The 18173-nt window shown below is 34.2% G+C and overlaps 1 protein-coding gene across 1 annotated transcript; it reads right to left on the bottom strand.

The window, feature by feature from the left end:
- Positions 1-3977: 3977 nt before the first annotated feature.
- Positions 3978-6470, bottom strand: LOC133819009 (uncharacterized). Its single transcript, XM_062252148.1, has 5 exons — positions 6238-6470; positions 4817-4931; positions 4623-4712; positions 4443-4541; positions 3978-4344 (listed from the first exon to the last, which is right to left on the bottom strand). The coding sequence occupies exons 1-5, from the start codon at positions 6303-6305 to the stop codon at positions 4243-4245; spliced, it is 474 nt and encodes a 157-aa protein (XP_062108132.1). The 5' UTR covers positions 6306-6470; the 3' UTR covers positions 3978-4242.
- Positions 6471-18173: the final 11703 nt, after the last annotated feature.

Raw genomic sequence — 18173 nt, 5'->3', positions numbered from 1 at the left:
ATTTTACAAAACAAATGGTCAGTAATTTGTCAAAATACAAAGTCCAAACAAGTAATAGGGCAAAACACAAGGTTCGAAAATGTATAAATCCTAAAAAACCAATGGATTGGGACCTCTTGTCCATGGGTTTGTGCATTTACCACTGTCCCACATTGAATAAATGTGTGGATTGTGAGTGATATTTATGCTCAATTTTGGTTCCACTTGTTGGGGTTTTATGCCCTAATTAAAACTCAAATTCTTTGTAATCTCATTTTATTATCAATAAAAGAATAGAAATCATTTTTTGACTTGGTCAATCACTTTGCTCACTTGTGTTTATTTTCATGATTATTTGTTTAATATAAACTTCTATTAAATCCCGAGCATATAGCTAATCTTATTTATAGTGACATAATCACAGTGGAATATAAATATGATTATAAGTTCAAAAATAAGTTAGTCCTAAGATTAGTCAGTGCACCGGATTTACACTGACTTGCCAATTTACGATATGATCTACTTACACATTACAGTGTTATGTTCTTTCCAGAACATTAGCAAAGTAGATAAGATCGGATGTATTTGTTACATCGGACAGGACCGATATTGACAGTTGATAAGATAAGTAAACATACCGTTATTATCTATTCTAGTCATATCATATAGTTGACCATAGGTCAATTCAATCTCAATTCTGAGTGGTTAGTATTCTAGCTGATTGTATTATTTGAGTTCTTTGACTTGTTCGTTACCAGCTTACCCTACGGACTAGCCCATACTTACATCTTGGGAACTCGGTAGTATAATTGAGTGGGAGTGTTAATCATAGATATGAACATCTATAGCTTCTGATGAAGAAGTGAAACGATGGTTTCCTTTTAGTTTGGTTCAAGGTGTTAAATGATAGAGATCTCATTTCAGTAATTAAATTAGTTTACTGAAATATCATTTACAAGAAACTAAATGTTTTAAGGATAAAATACAATGAGGGGTAAAACGGTATTTTAGTCCTATCTCATTGTAGACCGTCTATAGAGGATTGAGTGACAATTATGGTTGTAACAATGGATAATTAATAGCGTACCTATATTTGTTATAGAGCGTTCTATGAATTCAAGAGTGCAATTCCAAGTCTATAGTGGAGTCACGAGGAATTAATAAGTTAGTAAATTTATTTGTTAGATTTATGATAACTTATTGGAGCTTGATTTCATAGGCCCATGGTCCCCATTGTACCTTGGATAAAATCATCTAGATAGTCTCAATTAATTGATTTAATTATCAATTAGAATTATCAAAGTTGACCAGGTCAATTTTGGATAGTTTCACAGAGTTGTGTAATTTTGAGAAGAAAAGAGAAATTATGGCAGATTTATTAATTAAGATAAATTGGTATCTAAATTAATAAATAAATTTAAATCAAGGTTCAAATTATAAATAATTAATTTGATAAAGGATTTAAATAATTATTTAATTAATTAAATCAATAGAAAATAATACAGGCATTGATTTTAAGTCCAATGGGCTTATAATCAAATGAGAAATTTCACGGGCCTATAGCTCATGATAATTTTGACCTAGGGCTTCAAAATGGCTGTTATTTTATTGATTTTTTAATTAAATTAAATGACCTAATTGAGTCTATAAAAGGAGTACTTAGAGAGAAGATTTCAGAGACGACAGATAAGTCACAAGTCAGGTTTTCTGATAGTTTTATATTCTCTCTAAACACAAGTCCTTTTCTAAGCCACTTTGTTATTTTCTCTTCTTCTCTCTATATCTATCTCATGTGTTGAGAATTGCCCACACTAGTCTAGGTGGTTCTAAGGATACATTGGAAGATCGTGAAGAAAATAGAAGATCGGTTCAGTTTCTTGATAATACTCTGCGACAGAAAGGATACAAGAGTTAGAGAAACTGAAGGAAGGACTCTTAATTCCGCTGCGTATACTGTAAGTATTCTATTCTTTGTTTCTCTTGAATTCAATTTTAGAAACATGTTTTAGGCTATCTCGTATTAATTTGTTTAATATTAGATATACATGAAAATAAATAAAGATCCTGTATAAGTTAATCCAACACCACTCTCTAACTCCGCGATTGAGTTTTAAGATGTAAGTTATTGGAGACTCTTAAGCTTTATCAAAAGTAATTTTTCTTTCAATTATTTTACCACTCAAGAAAATAACTTATCACAAAAATTATTGGAAAATTTACATTGGGCATTGTTAAACAAATTTTATACTCATTTTTCGTACAATGACGTGGTAGTCAATATAGGCAAAATATGCTAGCGATAAGATTGAAGAGGATCACCTCACTAATTTGAGGGCCGCTTACAAGAAGACTGCTCAATTATCATCGCCAAAGCCCAAGATTGTTGAGGTCCAATGTGATACCTGAGGCCAAGGTTGTCTGGCCATAATTGACAAAAGTAGCAACGTCCAAGAGATAAACAAACTCGGGAAGCCCGAACACCATCCTCTCGTCGACTGCCCCCACATGTGGCCGTTGGCAAGGCCCCAGTCGTAGGGTACAACGTCATGAAGCCTAATCGCCCCCCCCCCCCCCCCCCCCCTCCCCAGCCTCATTAGAGCCTTTCCTGAGGGCTCCAGTTGTTGACTTTATCAGGCGCTATGGTTGTTGGTCCCAGTAAGCAGGAGGACATCGCTCATAACTCTTCACCGACCTTAAGCATAATTGCTAGTTCCAGCTTTGGAGGGTGGTCGCATAAGGCATGCCACAACTCAGCCGAGGCTGGCGACCCCGTTAGTCTAGTCACTCTTTTGTATTAATTGTCTTTAGGTCAAGCCCAATAGATTGGCCTGAAACCCAAGTGTAACCCGACTCCTCACTATAAAAGTCTTTTTAAAGGCATCCTTTAATGTCTAATACTATCTCCATACTCAAGCGAGTTAATATGTAAACACAAATGTAACCAAAGCTTGGAAGCACATATATCAATAAAAATGACTAAGTAAACGTATGTCTCATTAATGGTCGAACTACTATAAATCTATTTGTTATTTATTATTCCATTTAGTAATTATACATGTTAAGTATGTCTTAAACACTTGAGTCCACTCTCACTAAGCTTGTCAATATTATTCTTTTGGTGTCTGATGAGGTTGCCCGAAAACCGAGTCAACAACAAAAATTGCTTGAATTTTTTTATTTACAAAAATATCTTATGGCCTTTACAAATAATATCATCCATTTTAAAAATAAGGGTAAATACCATTTTGATTATTGTGTTTTACAAAAATTTTCATTTTAGATCATATATTTTGTAAAATAAAATAAAAGAACACTCGGGATCAAATTTTGGTCAAACTTTTTTTGATTATGAGCAAAATGCCTCTAGTTTTATAAATTAGTGGATTTAATAATCTCAAATAAAACATTCTTGAATTAAAAACTAATAAAAAAATTATATAAAATTTAAACTGATATAAATTGGTGAAGTAATTGAATGCAATGTACTCTACTTATTCTTTCGGTTTGAAATTGTTGAGAGTCGGTTCAAAGTTGCACCTAGCATTTAAAAAAAGCTATGTATTAATTGAAACCCGTGCAACGGTAATGTACAAGACAACACACTGTCACCAACACCATCCCTTATTAAAGTTCTTTGTTGTTTATATCACCAGACTGTTGGGTACATGATGTAGTAATGGTAAGCTCTAACTCCAATAATGGGTTTTTGAAGGACAACACAGTAATTAGATACTTTCAAATCAAATCAGCCTCATATCCACTTCTGAAATTTTAATGTGAATTCCCCGATATATGAGAGAGAACAACATGCTTAATAATAAGAAAAATGCTAGAGTAGTGATTTAATAACAATACTCAGATTAAACATCGCGATGACGTTTAGACACGAAGATTACGATTATTAATTGTAGCTAATACGAGAGGAATGTTTGTTATTTAAGGGGTCACTATCAGCTTCTCATGCCTGTCTCCAGTCCACCATCAATTCAACAAGTATGTCAAGCAGAAGAAATGTACTATTTTGATATCAATGGATCATGGAACTTAACTAAACTCAATGCAGTGTCTACAAACTGGCTCGTGAAGAAACAGAATCACACCTCAAAACAAGTAAAAGAGCCCTCTTTCCCCTGATTTCCCTATTTCTCAAAAAGAAAAATTCTTCATAACATTATAAAGCATACAAAAGTAATTCCTGAGCGATGTTCCAGGCAAGAGTCAAGAAACCCAACCCTTGAATCAATCATCATCAGGTGTTCCTTCTCATGTAGTTTTTGCTTTAGGAGCCTTTTTCCTCAGTTGCCGCCTTGGCATGGAGTTCTTTATGCCTATGTAGAAGAGCAAAGCCCCAAACAACGCCAGATTCTGCAAAAGAAGGTAAAATCAAAATTGTTTAAACATTTTGCCATGGCTTAGAAGTTACTAGCAGGCTAACTTTGCCCTCCAGTTAATTGACTGCTAACCTGAGTAAACTTGGGAAAAAGTTGAGCGAATTCTCTTTTCTCAACATCATAGTTATAGAAATCATACAATATGGGAGTAACGATTGCCTGATGAAGAAGCTGTGTGACAAGAAAATGAAACACAATGAGTCATCTGTTGATCAAAAATAAAAACACGATCGAGTTTAGTTTGGTAACAACCAGTAAATAGGCTCCAAATGAGCTGCCAAATATGAAAAGAAGGCTCCCCAGGCCCTTCAAGGCAATTGCTGCAGCCACCAAGTGTTTAATCTGCCAACAATAACTTCAACATCATTTGCATACGCTAACTAACTAAAACATACATATATGTGGTCGAAAATGAGAATTGATCAAAAGTAGAATGCATTGCTCACCTCAACTTCTGGAGCTTTGATCCCAGTGTGGGTTGACAGGTGACTAGAGAAAGCATGGAATTTTGGTGTCAAAGATTTTGCCGCGGGTCCACCATCAGTACCAAAATCATTGAACCTACGGAAACAAACAGATTCATGATTCAATATCAAGCATCTATATGAAACTTTTTTCTATTGTGTACTACTATCTACACCATTCATAATGTGACTTGAGACAGAGAATGAGCCTCGAAGATTAACAGCAAAGTAATAGCTATACATATAATTACCACTGCTAACACATCCACAAATAGAATATTAACTGGACTCCAACAAAGTCAAATAAGAAAGCGAAAGAGAGGCTACCCTGTCCAGATTCTGTAGTTTCATCACATATGGAACAAAATTGAAGAAATCCAACCATTATCAAAGTCAAACATTTTAGTTACTCAAATAAAAAATAAATAAATAAAAAACCATTGCTCATACAAAAACTCAACATGATTAATTAGCCAACAAACTATGTATTCTAGCAAAAAAATTAATTTTGCATTTGGACTAACATGGATGAAAACCCATTTCTAAATCATAAAGCTTAGTAAAATAACTAAAATTATTAGAAACCAGATCACAAAAGAAAAAAAAGTTCACACTCAGCAATAACAAAAAATATATGGAATTCAAACATTTATTTTCTAAAAATAAAATATATAAATAGAGGGGAACAAAAAGTCTAAAAACTAGCAGTAGCAAAAAAAAAAACCATTCCCTTTTGGGATCTAATTTAAAAATTAAGTATCAGTAATAATTATAGAGCCAGATCCAATCTAAAGATAACATAACCATAGGAACTAGATGTTCGCAATAAATTCCCATTAATGTGATCTAACTATCTTTTGTAATCAATCAAAATGTTAATCGACCACGTAAATATTATAACTAATATATTCATAAAGATTAAACATTCAAACAAAAAATTTAAATCTCCACTTGAAAAGCAGTCGCTAAGGTACTTGAGCTTGTTAAACTAATTTCTAACTAAGAGACCATAATTTACGTCACAAAATCTCAAACTATCAGATCCGAACTTTACCAAATAAAAAACAGAACAGCCAATTTCCCCCCTGCATTTTCTCGGGGAACAAACGGAATCAGAGAAAAAATAAGAATGAATTGAACATTTAAACAAAAACAAAAATCTTACTTGACATACTACAGCACCCAACCAAAGAAAACAAAGTTACTAAAAGTTAAGCCGGTTGAACCAGGTTCTAACGAAGAAACTAAAATTTACATCACAAAATTATAAACAATCAGATCCAAAGCTTCAAAAGAATCAGAAAGTCCAAACTATAAAAAAAGCCGCCAATTTTCCCCCGCATTTTATCGGGAAACAAACAGGGAAAAACAGAGATGGAAGAGTGAGATCTGGTGGTTCTTACTCTTGCCAAGCGGAGAGAACGAAGACGGAGACGAAGAGAACTCTACCAACGAAGGAGAGGAAGGCCATGGCTATCTGTACCTGTACGGACGGGGAAGTCAAAACGACACCCCGTTTTGAGATTCGAAAAAAAATTCAAATTTAGCGGAGAGAGAGAGAGGGTTTCGTTTCGTTTTCGGTCTCTGTGTTTGTTTGGGGGCCAACTGACTCTATTTACGGGCAAACTTAGTATGTTTGGCTGGAGGGATATTTTTAGGGATGGAATGGTGGGAGGGAAAGATAGAGGGAGAGGAAAGTTGAAGGGAAAAGCTCTCCAAAAAAATGAAAAATATAAAGAAAAATACCCTTTAAATAATTTTATAATAGTTTTAATTATAATATAATAGTTAATTTAGTAAGTTTGATATTAAACTTTATATTTGTATCTATCTTTCTTACCCTCTCTTAATACCAAACAACATAAATAAAAGATATCATCTTCTCCATCCATCCAAGTCTCTACATAAGATTTGAGTTTTTGTTTAAATGTTCAATTTTAACTTGTGTTAAATTTGGTACAACATGTAGTACCCTATTAGAAAAATATATTTTAACTTATGTTATATTTTGTATTAAATTTTATTGACTGTTTTTTTCCCTATCAACTTAATAAACTTATAGAAAATAAAGAAGATTAACACCGAAATTTTACGTAGTTCAGGTTATAAAACAACCATAATCTACGAGTCTTTAGTATTAGTGTTGTTGAAACTTGAGATGACAAACTTCAATAGATATTTTCTCAGACAGTGTATAGAGTGTCTTGAGTACAAGAAATTGTGAATCATTTTACAATGGTCTTCTAGCCCTATTTATAAAGGTTGATGGTCGTTAACTCTCCTTAATGAAGAGTTATTACAGGAATATTCTCACATAATTGGGATTAAAAGCCCAATTAAAACACCTTTCTATGACAAAGGTGGCAGTGGCCCCATGCATATCGCACGAGGCCCAATTCCCAGGTTGCAGCCCACTCTCTTTTAGGGAAGGCATGTCTCTAACCATGTCAAAATACAGCTGCACGTTTTCCTGTGTCATGCGGCGTTGTGGAAAATGTCAATTGTCGAGTGTACGAACTCGACACCACTACTCGAGAAACACAAAATACTATCAGACGATCTTGTGGTGGCCCAAGACTGCAGTGACTGACACTCGGTGCTCCCTCCATGCCCCGAGGACAAAATTCCTAGACCTAGAGGACTATCGGGTCAAGAAGGCGGGAAGACTGCTAGGGTGGTCCTCAGGACATGGACTCACTAGGAGACATCCACGCCTAAAAAAGGGATCACGACTTGCTGGGAGGAGACTACACTCTGAGGAGCTCTAGGTGAGCTCTACAGAACTTTAATATCTCCCAATGAACTTAATTACTTCTCTAATGACTGCCACGTGTTGAATGATGAAATCATAGACAACAAATTTGATACAACTTTTAACATGTGTTAAATTTGGCACAACATTTAGTACACTAATAGAAAAACATATTTTAAAAAATATATATATATATATATATGATATTACATCGCAAATCCAGCATTCCATTGAAGATGCTTAACCTTGATATATAAACATCTTATATTAAAATATATTAAAACAGTCACACTGCATATACACTCTTCGAACCTTTGTTGATTTTTTTTCAATCGAAAATCAAATCTAAAAATCTTAACAATAAGGTGACATACAAATTTTCAACAAAAATACTCCAACCAAAAAAAAAACTATGAATAATTTTTTCTTTCAATTTTTTCACCACTCAAGAAAATAACTTATCACAAATAATATAGAAAAATTTACATTGGCCATTATTTAACAAATTTTAATTACAAAAATTACTTGGACTTTTTTATTTACAATAATACCTTATACTCTTTACAAATAATATCCTCCATTTAAAAATAATCCCTACCATATTTTTAAGAATACAACATGAAAAGTAGGAACACATCCCACAAAAAGTTGGTTAATTCCTAAAAAGGTGGTGATTTTGCCAACCTAACACGAAAAAAGAGGAAGCAAGTTTGTTGCTCGAACTTTTTTATTTTTCATGGTTTTTTTAAAAGAAATTTTTTAGTTTCTTAAGATACTGATTAGTTATATTTTCACAAAAGATTGTATTTTTAAGTCATATTATCGCAACTTAGTATTTAAAATATATTTTGGTCACCTTAAGATATTAATTAATTATCTTTTAAAACATAACTTCATTTTTAGGTTATATTACGATATCTTATTATTTAAGAAATATTTAGATTACCATTAAGCTTATTTAAAAAACTAACGAGTTATCATATAGTGACTTGTAGTGTGTAATATACTAAATAATAACATTAGCTATTAATCTATATGGTAACTTGTTATAGAATATAATAACTCTTTAATTTTCAAAATAATTTTGAAGGTAACATAAAAGTATCTTAAATAATATGACATCATAATATAATATAAAAATAAAGCCATATTTTAAAAGGTAGCTACTTGTAATGTTAAGGTAAGCAAAATGTATCTTAAATATTAAAATACCATAATATAACTTAAATATTAAGTCATTTTTTAAAAGATAACATATCACTATATTAAGCAACCAAACAATTGCTTTTGAAAAAAAACAGAGGGGAAAAAAACGAATCCAGCCAACAAGTTTGCTCATTTTTTCGTGATGATTTGGAGAAATCCCCTCCTTTAGTGGGATTTAGTATACATTTTGTGGAATTAATTATTTTTAAATTGAAGTAATTTAAATGATATTATTTTTAAATAAGGTAGATAATTTTTGTAATTATTTTAAGTCAAACTAGTTTTGTAAATAACGTTTTATAATCATGAAAAATTCTCAATAATATATGGGGCATTTCATCTTATTTTAGAAGCATTTAGCCCAAAAAGATTATCCTATACTATTTTTGTCTATATTTATAAAAGAGAAGTTTACATAAATATGAGAAAAATATATATAGTTTCTAAAGTTATGGGAAAAAAAATAATTGTACAAAATATGGTAAGTTTTGGAAAAAAAGTTTAAAATATGGTAAATAAATTACCATAAACTTAATTCTCTTATTTTATCTTCTCTCCTCACGATCTCTCTCTTCTCATTTCTTTCTTTCTCTTCCCCAATTCAATGGCCATCTCAGATTTCTTCCGGCGATCCTACCTCCGCTGCTGCCTCCTCCGACGACGACGAACTGATTTTCTTCTTCTTCTTCTTCTTCTTTCTTTCTTTCTTTCTTCTTTTTCTACGTCTTCTTTCTTTCTTCTTCTTCTTCTTATTTGGTCTTTCTTCTTCTTCTTTTTCTTTCTTCAAATCTAGTTTTCTTCTTTTTCACATCTGATTTTGAACTTCATATTTGATTTTTCTGTGTTTTTTTTTTTTCTAAATCTGTTTAAGTAACCAGGTACTTGACTTCATATTTGATTTTTCTGGGTTTTTTTTTTCTAAATCTGTTTAAGTAACCAGGTACTTGACTTCATATTTAATTTGATTTAAGAAATGTACTTAAGAAAAGTTGACTGCTATTATTTAGTGTAGACTAACCTAGTATAAGAAGCTAGGTAGTTGAATATTTTAGGGTACTTTTAACATATGAAAGCTTAGGTTAGCTGATTAGTTTTTTTGGTTGAAAAGGGCAAAAGTTGTCAAAAGGTTCTTCTCTGTGATGTTTAGATCAATAGGTTTAGCAGCCAAACATTCATCAAATAAGGTTCTAACATAAATATTTATGTGTTTATTAATTATTTAAAGAAATAGAACTAGAACGTTTGCTCAAAAAATGTATCGATAGGTTTACAAAATTTATTCAGAATATAAGTACAAGAAATAAAAAAACAAGCAAACAAAACTTTTGATTTTTCTGGGTTTTTTTTTTTCCAAATCTGTTTAAGTAACCAGGTACCATGAGGCCTGAATCATTTTATTCATATCAAAAAAATTTTAGACCTAGGTGTAACCAGTTACAGTAGCGATTAATTTAGATTTTTTTGTTTATATTTGATTTTGTTTTCACACCTGACTAAGTAACCAGGTACCATAGCAATTGGTTATTTTTTTTAGATTTGATTTTTATTTTCAAACCTCGCTGTAACCAGTTACGATTATCAATTTAGATTTTTTAGTAATGTGGCAGTAACCGGTTACTACTACCAATTTTAACTGTCATGGCAAGTACTCGAGTGAATTGTAACTGTCATGACAGTAACAGATCAGAATACATCCAGTAAAAAAGAAGAAGAAGAAAGTAACCGGTTACCCCTATTAAAATAGATGACTTACTATTCAATCCAAAGTAAATGAGGTTAGCAGATAATGCAAATCGGATTTGATTAGATTGCTTTTTTCAACCTGTAAATCCTGAGCTAGTGGGACTTCAGTCTCATCCATTTTGGCTGCAAGAGATAAGCATGTCACAGCCAGCAATTGCGCAGTCCAAACCGTGCTCTTCTATGCACAGCAGTGAGAATAGACGTTATCAGCAAAGATGTAAATATGTAAAAGGATTGGTAATAAGATTTGTTTGACTTGTTCCTCCTCAACTTACTGGTATATCATAGGCTGATAGGAACTGATCCAAGAAGCTTATTGACAGATACGAACAAAGAGGTCTGAAGCTGAAATGAGCATTTGCCTATTGAAAAAAAAAAAGAACAATGATATTAAATACCAACACAAGACAAAATAAAATGAAAAAATAGCTGACAAGCACAAGACATAAAATCAGGACCAAAAAGAAAAAGAATCGTCATTTCAGTATTCTTAATAGGGGATAATAACACTGGAAGTGTGAAATTGCTGGAAGAAAGTGAAGGAAAGACAAGAAATACTATTACATTACAACTTTTTCTTCTCTTTGGTCTTGCTGGCATATATACAGCTTGAAACAGAGAAAAGAGAAGGGACCAAAAGATTCAAAGAATCCTTCTTAGCAATGGCCCCAAAAAACTCTTTTATCTTAGCATTTATATCAAGACCCCATTTCGTTAAGCACCCGATCCGATCCTCCCCAACCTCCTCGCCACCATTCGTCTCTGTCGAAATTTTCTTAAAAAAATGGTTACCAAAATAATAATAATAATAAAAAAGACAGAAATTTCCTCACAAAAATGCCCATATAAATAAATAAACTTATACAAAAAAATATGGGATACAGAACAAATATTTTGATAAATATGGGAAAACAAAACCCATAAAAAAGTAAAACAATAAAAAAAGCCATAAGAAATGCACACACAAAAAAAAGCCATATATATCAAAATTTATTGAATTTTCCCATATTTCATGTAAATTCCTCTTTATAAAATTTAAGCTAAGCTTAATTTAAGAATATTTGCGACAAAAGTACTTAAATTGTGCTCAAAGTTACACTTAAGTTTTTTTAAGCAAACGTACCTCCTGTCACTCAATTGGTGCGGCGGTTAATGCCAAGCTACATGTTGTGACAGTCAAAAGCCCGTGATCCGCAGGGGGAAAGAATAGGTAAAAGCTATGCAATCCCACATCGCCTGGAGAAGGTCAAGTGTGTTGATTCTAAGATTGTGTAGGTATGGGATTACACAGTTGAAGAATGCTTAATTGAATTGATAGGTACTACCTATGGCAACAAGATGCATCTTCTCTTCGGTAGCCCATCACTTGAGAACTCCAAAGTTAAACATGCTTGACCTGGAGTAGTCTCATGATGGGTGATGTAACGTCCTCCTAATCCAGGACTGTTACACTGTGTACTTTAAATAGTATCAGACTTGCTAACCAAGTCATTTGGTCAAAACGTGTAACTAGGGTTAATGTAACGCCCTGGCTACCCCAGAACAGTTACGGTGAACGGTGGACCGGAAATTTGACTCGTTACCTGAGTCCTTTGGTCAAAACGTGCTCTAGGTGTAATTAACGGGTTAAGGTATAAAACCAATAAAAAGGAAATGGAGATTTATTACAAACTGCTCTGCAGAGCTAAACAAAACATTTACAAGTGGTTCTCAGTACAAAATAGTCACTACTGTTTTAAATTTACAATCCCGCCGACCTAAGCGGAAAAAATAGGGTAAACCCCCTAGTTCCTCTGAGAACTCCTTGGCCGTGGTGGTCAAGCGGCCGCATATGTACACAACACCACATCAGCTCTCCACTCAAGGCTAGGTGAGCTTTTCTTTCCCTTTACCTGCACCACATAGCACCCATGAGCCAAAGCCCAGCAAGAAAACATAACATTTCTCATAAACATTATCAAATGATTATCATTATAATCATACTGAACATAAAGCTTTCAACAAGCGAATGAACAACACATGAATCTAGCGGGAGAGTGGCTGTTAAGTAAGCCACTAGCCTCCAAGCTCTCTTTTCTAGCAGGAGAGTGGCTGCTAGGTAAGCCACCAACCTCCAAGCTCTGTTTGTTCATCGACCCTCAGGGTCGGTCAGGCATTAATGCTCCTTGAGTCATTCAATGCTAATAATCGATTAGATCTAATCTCCGTTGGCTTGCGTGAACCACGCTAAGTCCATCCTTGACTAATAAGTCAGCGCTAAGTGACCAGTGTCCAGTATCACCGCCGAACTTGACTAATAAGTCACAGCTTCACAGCTGACACTAACACCTTTGCCAATTCTGACTGACAAGTTAGTGCAACGTGACCAGTGCCCAGTACCACTGCCGAACCTGACTAATCAGTCACAGCTTCACAGTTGATACTAGCCCCTTTGCCAAACCTGACTAATTAGTCAGTGCTATGCTCACGTGAACAACACATGCTAAGCATTCCATGTTCAATCCATGTCCATATTACATAACCAACATGCCTCACAAATATCCATGCATGTCACACCTGGGGTGCAGTTTTCTTACCTCCGGTTCGAGCAAGAACAAATAAAAGAGTGACCCTGAGAACGATCGACTTTTTGGTCCTTTAGCGGTTACCTGGTCATAACCAAATTATGGGATTCCATCAATAAAATGAATAATAAAAGGTTCCCAACCCAAAACCTAACCTCTGGGACCTCAAACACTACTCAACCGGGTAGTAGGTTCAGTCCTGAGGCCTTAGGCTTGAATCCCCATGCTAAAAAGCTCACTTTGGCCAAAAATGCCTTAAGGGCCGCGGCCCTCCTTGGCCATGCCGCGGCCCGCCCCTCAGACAGAGGCGCCTAAACCCAGCAGCCCCCAAGGGCCGCGGCTCACCCCTACCATGCCGCGGCGCAAGCTCCATTTCAGCCAAAACCCCTGTTTTTCCTCCCTTGCGTTTACCCTTGAAACCAACCCTTCAAACCCAATTTAAACACCACCCAAACCTCTCTCAAACACCCATTTAAACCTCCAAACATCACCCATAACTATCCCTCATCATAACCCAAGTAAAACATCCCAAGAACTCCCCTTGATTCCAACTTTCCATACCAAAATCTAAAGCTGAAAACTATGAACGAAAACAGAGCATACATGGAAACTAATGGCTAAAATCTTACCTCAAGTTCAGGTTATGGTGCTCTTCCACTGTGGAACACTCTCCCAAAGTGTCAAGACCTAGCTCCCAAGCTCAAATCCTCAACAAGATCACAAAAACTCACAAGGGGAATGAAGGAAGGTGAAGGTACGAGAAGGATGAAACAAACTCTGTTTTGGGTTCTGTTTTACAGCCATCCATACATCATATATATCCAAATCACAAATGACCATTATACCCCTAGGTCTAATAAAGCTCCTATAACCACTTCAAGGGTAATTTTGACATTTACCACCTACACCGTTAATGATAACTAACACTTCCCAATTCCCGCTAATCTCAATATTCTCAAACACCAATATTTCACATCCCGTTACCCTTTAATCCCCGGTAACACTCTAATCATTAAAAGCACCCCGTGACTCACCCCGAGCCCCGAGCTTAAGCCCGTTATGACCAAAACGATATTTAACATTCCTTTATCGTCTCATGCCAAATAGCTCGAACAAACCCACATCATAATGTGGTCTCAAATTACATCACCAACACGCGAACAATTAGTCAATTTACCCTCAACGGGCCAAATTACCATCACACCCCTGTAGATAGAAATATGGACTCACATGCATGCATTTCACATCATATCATAATATAATCAACATATACATGCATTTAATAAATTAATAACATAATTAAGCAAGTATGGCCCTCCCGGCCTACTGTTCATGCCGCTAAACACAACGGAGAATTCGGGGCATTACAGTTAATGTCAAGGGTTAGGGTTAAAATTTTTGATCAAGGAACCGTTGACTTTTCATTAAAGAGTTTAATACATACATGGGATCCCAAAATATTACAAACAACATTTAAAAGGGTGTATATACATCAAAAGTTACAATCGGCCGACCTAAGCGGTAAAATAGGGAATATAGCCCTAGTTCCTTGGAATATCCTCGGTCATGGTAGACGAGCAGCCAAATATGTACACGTCGCCACCGAAGCTCTCCAACTCATGGTTGGTCAAGCTTTCCTTTCCCCTTACCTGCACCACATAGCACCCGTGAGCCAAGGCTCAGCAAGAAAACTTAAATTTGTGCATGAACAGTAAACGCAGGTCACATACATATCTAGCATGCTCAACAGTAATAACCTACTCATGCATGCATACAATTACAAATAAGTGATCATTTGATCATTCTTGGGCCTGCTGCTCCGAATAGTTGACCATAAAGTCAACCCGGGGCCCTATGCCCAAACTATGTGACCATAGAGTCACCTAGGCCCCTCGCCCTTAGCTTTGAGTAACTAGCCATAGCCAAACACATTGTTTTCCAACAACCATAAGGTCGACCAACATAATAGTACGTTGTTGTTTCGGCTTGAGCCTTTCGACCAGCGCGCAATGCGCTATTGCCGCCCTTGACTAATAAGCCAAGCCCTAAACCAGGTATTCAGATATAGATACATATAAGCATACTTCTGACAATACAAGTATGCGTACATATCAATCATATAACACCATCAATTAAATGTAAACATAGTGATAACCATGTTCCCTAACGGGGCTGAGCCCTAGCTATGCAAACCATGTGAATAATCGTATAACACTTAGCCAGAAACAGAATATTCAAGTATGTTTAATCAACAAGCGCAATCATAACTCAAACACGTACATTCTCAGGGGCCCGCGCCCTATTCATAATTATAATCAACAACTGGGCCAAGCCGTAATCACATATATCATGTATTGGGTACAGTTTTCTTACCTCAGGTCCAAGTATAGCGTAATAATAAGAATAACCCTCGAGCACGATCCCAGTTCTGAGCCCCTAGCGATGACCTAGTCACAACCATAATATAGGATTCTGTTGGGAATTGTGCCCTGAAAGCATATGTAGTAGACATTTTTTTAAGAAATAAATAAATAAATTGAATTTGTTATGTATATAATTTATGGACTATATTATTCTGTGATACCATTATGTAAATATCAGAAAAATTCCTAAGTTCATATATGTGATCTCAAACACGTATTGGTACGGGAGGATTGTGTTTGAGATAAATGAACTAGAATAGTTCGCAGTAAAATAAAGTTATGGAATCTTTAGATTAATTATTGCAAGTACGGTCCACTAGTATTATGAATACATGTGATCTAGATCTGAATCACTAGTGTAGTAGGACACTTTAGTGGAGGTACTTTATATATTAGAGAATATATAGAACTGGACCATATATGTTTATTAATACTTAGTTAAATACCATTTCGATGTGTTAATTAAATATATCAACTGATGATCATATACAAATAGATCTTAATCCTGAAGTTACTATGAACTCCTGTTTATGTTATATGAGTTATTTGATTCACTCGTTAGAGTCTGTCGGAATGATCAGGCTAGAAACTTTTGTTTTGGGAACTCATTAATGTAAATGGCTGGAGACATAGTATACAGCTATGGAATCTAAACCTTCTCGAAAGAAATTGAATAATTGTTCTCTTAAGGGTTGACTTTTGAGATTGAAAAGGTTATTGAGCTCAAATTCATAATTTAGTTATGAATTAACCTTCACTAGTACAGTCAATTGTACTTAAGGAAACAAGATATAATTAAAAGGGTAAAACGGTAATTTTATCCCCGATTAATTATGAATCATTATTATAGGGTTAATTTGTATGCAATGATTATATCAATGGACGCTTTATCATTATAAAGTACTTAGTAAATGAAATGTCTATAATTACAAGAGTGCAGTCTCATATTTATAGTGGAATAATCATGAGATTAATAAATTAAGATTATTTAATTAAAGAGTTTAATTAATAATCTCAAATTTATCGGAGCTTGGAATTATAAGTCCATAGGTCCCAAATTCGGCTCTATCAACACTATTCAAGGCAAGAGTTGATATAAAGGGAAAAATGGTTGAAATACATATTTAAGAAGAAATTTGTTCTTTGGGTCAAATATGCAATTATGTGATAATATTGATTAATTAATTAATTACAAATTAGTTGTAATTAACAAAATTAATTAACATTTAATTAATATGTAAATTTTGAAATTATATTAAATAAATTTTCAAAATTATATTAAATAATTAAATTAATTTAGAAATTATATTAAATAGTTAATTAATTATAATTTTCAAAATTATAATAAATTAAATATTTAATTTTGAAATTATTATTGGTTTTAATTAATTGGTAGAATTAATTAAATATTTTTATTTGAGTGGGAGATAATAATCTGATAAGTTCAAATTGGATTTGAATTTAAAAGATTGATATTTATTCAAATAATTAATTATATTTGATAATTAGTTAAAAAGATATTTAATTTAAATTTGAATTCAAATTTGAATTAATTATCAGGTTGTTAGATTTTTATCTGACAAAGTAGTTTGAATAAATAATTAAATAAAAATAGAAAAATCAAATATCCCTAAAATATAGAGTGGTACACGACCACACACAATCCATGCACTGTGTGTGGCGTGTACTGCATTATTTTTTAGGGATAGATTTTTCAATTTTATTTATTTAATTAATTAATTAATGGAAAATTCAAAAGTTAATTTTTGGATATTTTCATTAATAAGATAATTAATTAATTAAAAGATAAGTTGTAAATTGGTTACAAATTTATTTTTTAAATTTAAATATTTTCTTTTTAAGTAAGACTTATTAGAAAATAGAAAGAAGACATTCATTCGCTCTGTGAAAAAGAACGAGACTTTTCTATCTCTCCCTGAAAAAGATACAGAACAAATTTCAAGTTTATTCTCTTGATCTCATGTGTTGAGTACATCAAGTAGAATAAAAAATTAACCATCCCTTATTCTCTAAGTGCCCACACACTTCTTGAAGTGTAGAGAACGTTGTGGAAGATCTTGGTGTGAGTACCTGGGAGCAACTTGGATAGGAAGTTCGTTCAAATTACGAAAAGATTGCAAGGACACTTGATAGGCTTCAAGAGGTATGTTTTCTATTCTTTTCTTGCTTATGATTAATGTATGTATATTAATGGATCCGCATATTTAAAAGTAGTTTAAATATGTTACAAAATTTTTGTTGTACACTAGGCCAACCCACCACCATTCTGCTGCGTATTAGGAAACTCGTTCCTAACAAATTATATTAATAACAAGCAAATAAAGGCTTCCAAATCGAGTCCTAGCCTCTAGGACCCCGAATTCTACTAAACTGGGTAGTAAAATCGATCCTGAGCCATTAGGTTTGAATTCTCGTCACTAAAACCCTACAATAGCCAAAAATGCTCTGGCGGGCTGCGTCGCGCCTCCTAGGTCAGAGGCTCCTTCCTGCCTGGAACCTGGACACGGGCCGCGACCTGTCTTGGAAGGTCGTGGAGCGCCCTTGAAGTAGAAGCTCCCCCTTAGCCCTGGGTTCGCTTGGGTCACGACGCCCCAAGAACAAGGTTGCAACCTGACCCTGCGAACCCAAAT

This window comes from Humulus lupulus, chromosome 2, assembly GCF_963169125.1.
Source record: "Humulus lupulus chromosome 2, drHumLupu1.1, whole genome shotgun sequence".
Taxonomy (NCBI): Eukaryota; Viridiplantae; Streptophyta; class Magnoliopsida; order Rosales; family Cannabaceae; genus Humulus; species Humulus lupulus.
This window is presented reverse-complemented; position numbering and strand designations above follow the sequence as displayed.

Coding starts and splice junctions, on each gene's coding strand:
- LOC133819009 (XM_062252148.1), bottom strand. CDS start 6,305: ATGGCCTTCCTCTCCTTCGTTGGTAGAGTTCTCTTCGTCTCCGTCTTC. Junction 4,713..4,816: donor TCAAAGCTCCAGAAGTTGAG/GTGAGCAATGCA, acceptor TATTGTTGGCAG/ATTAAACACTTGGTGGCTGC. Junction 4,542..4,622: donor CATTTGGAGCCTATTTACTG/GTTGTTACCAAA, acceptor CTTGTCACACAG/CTTCTTCATCAGGCAATCGT.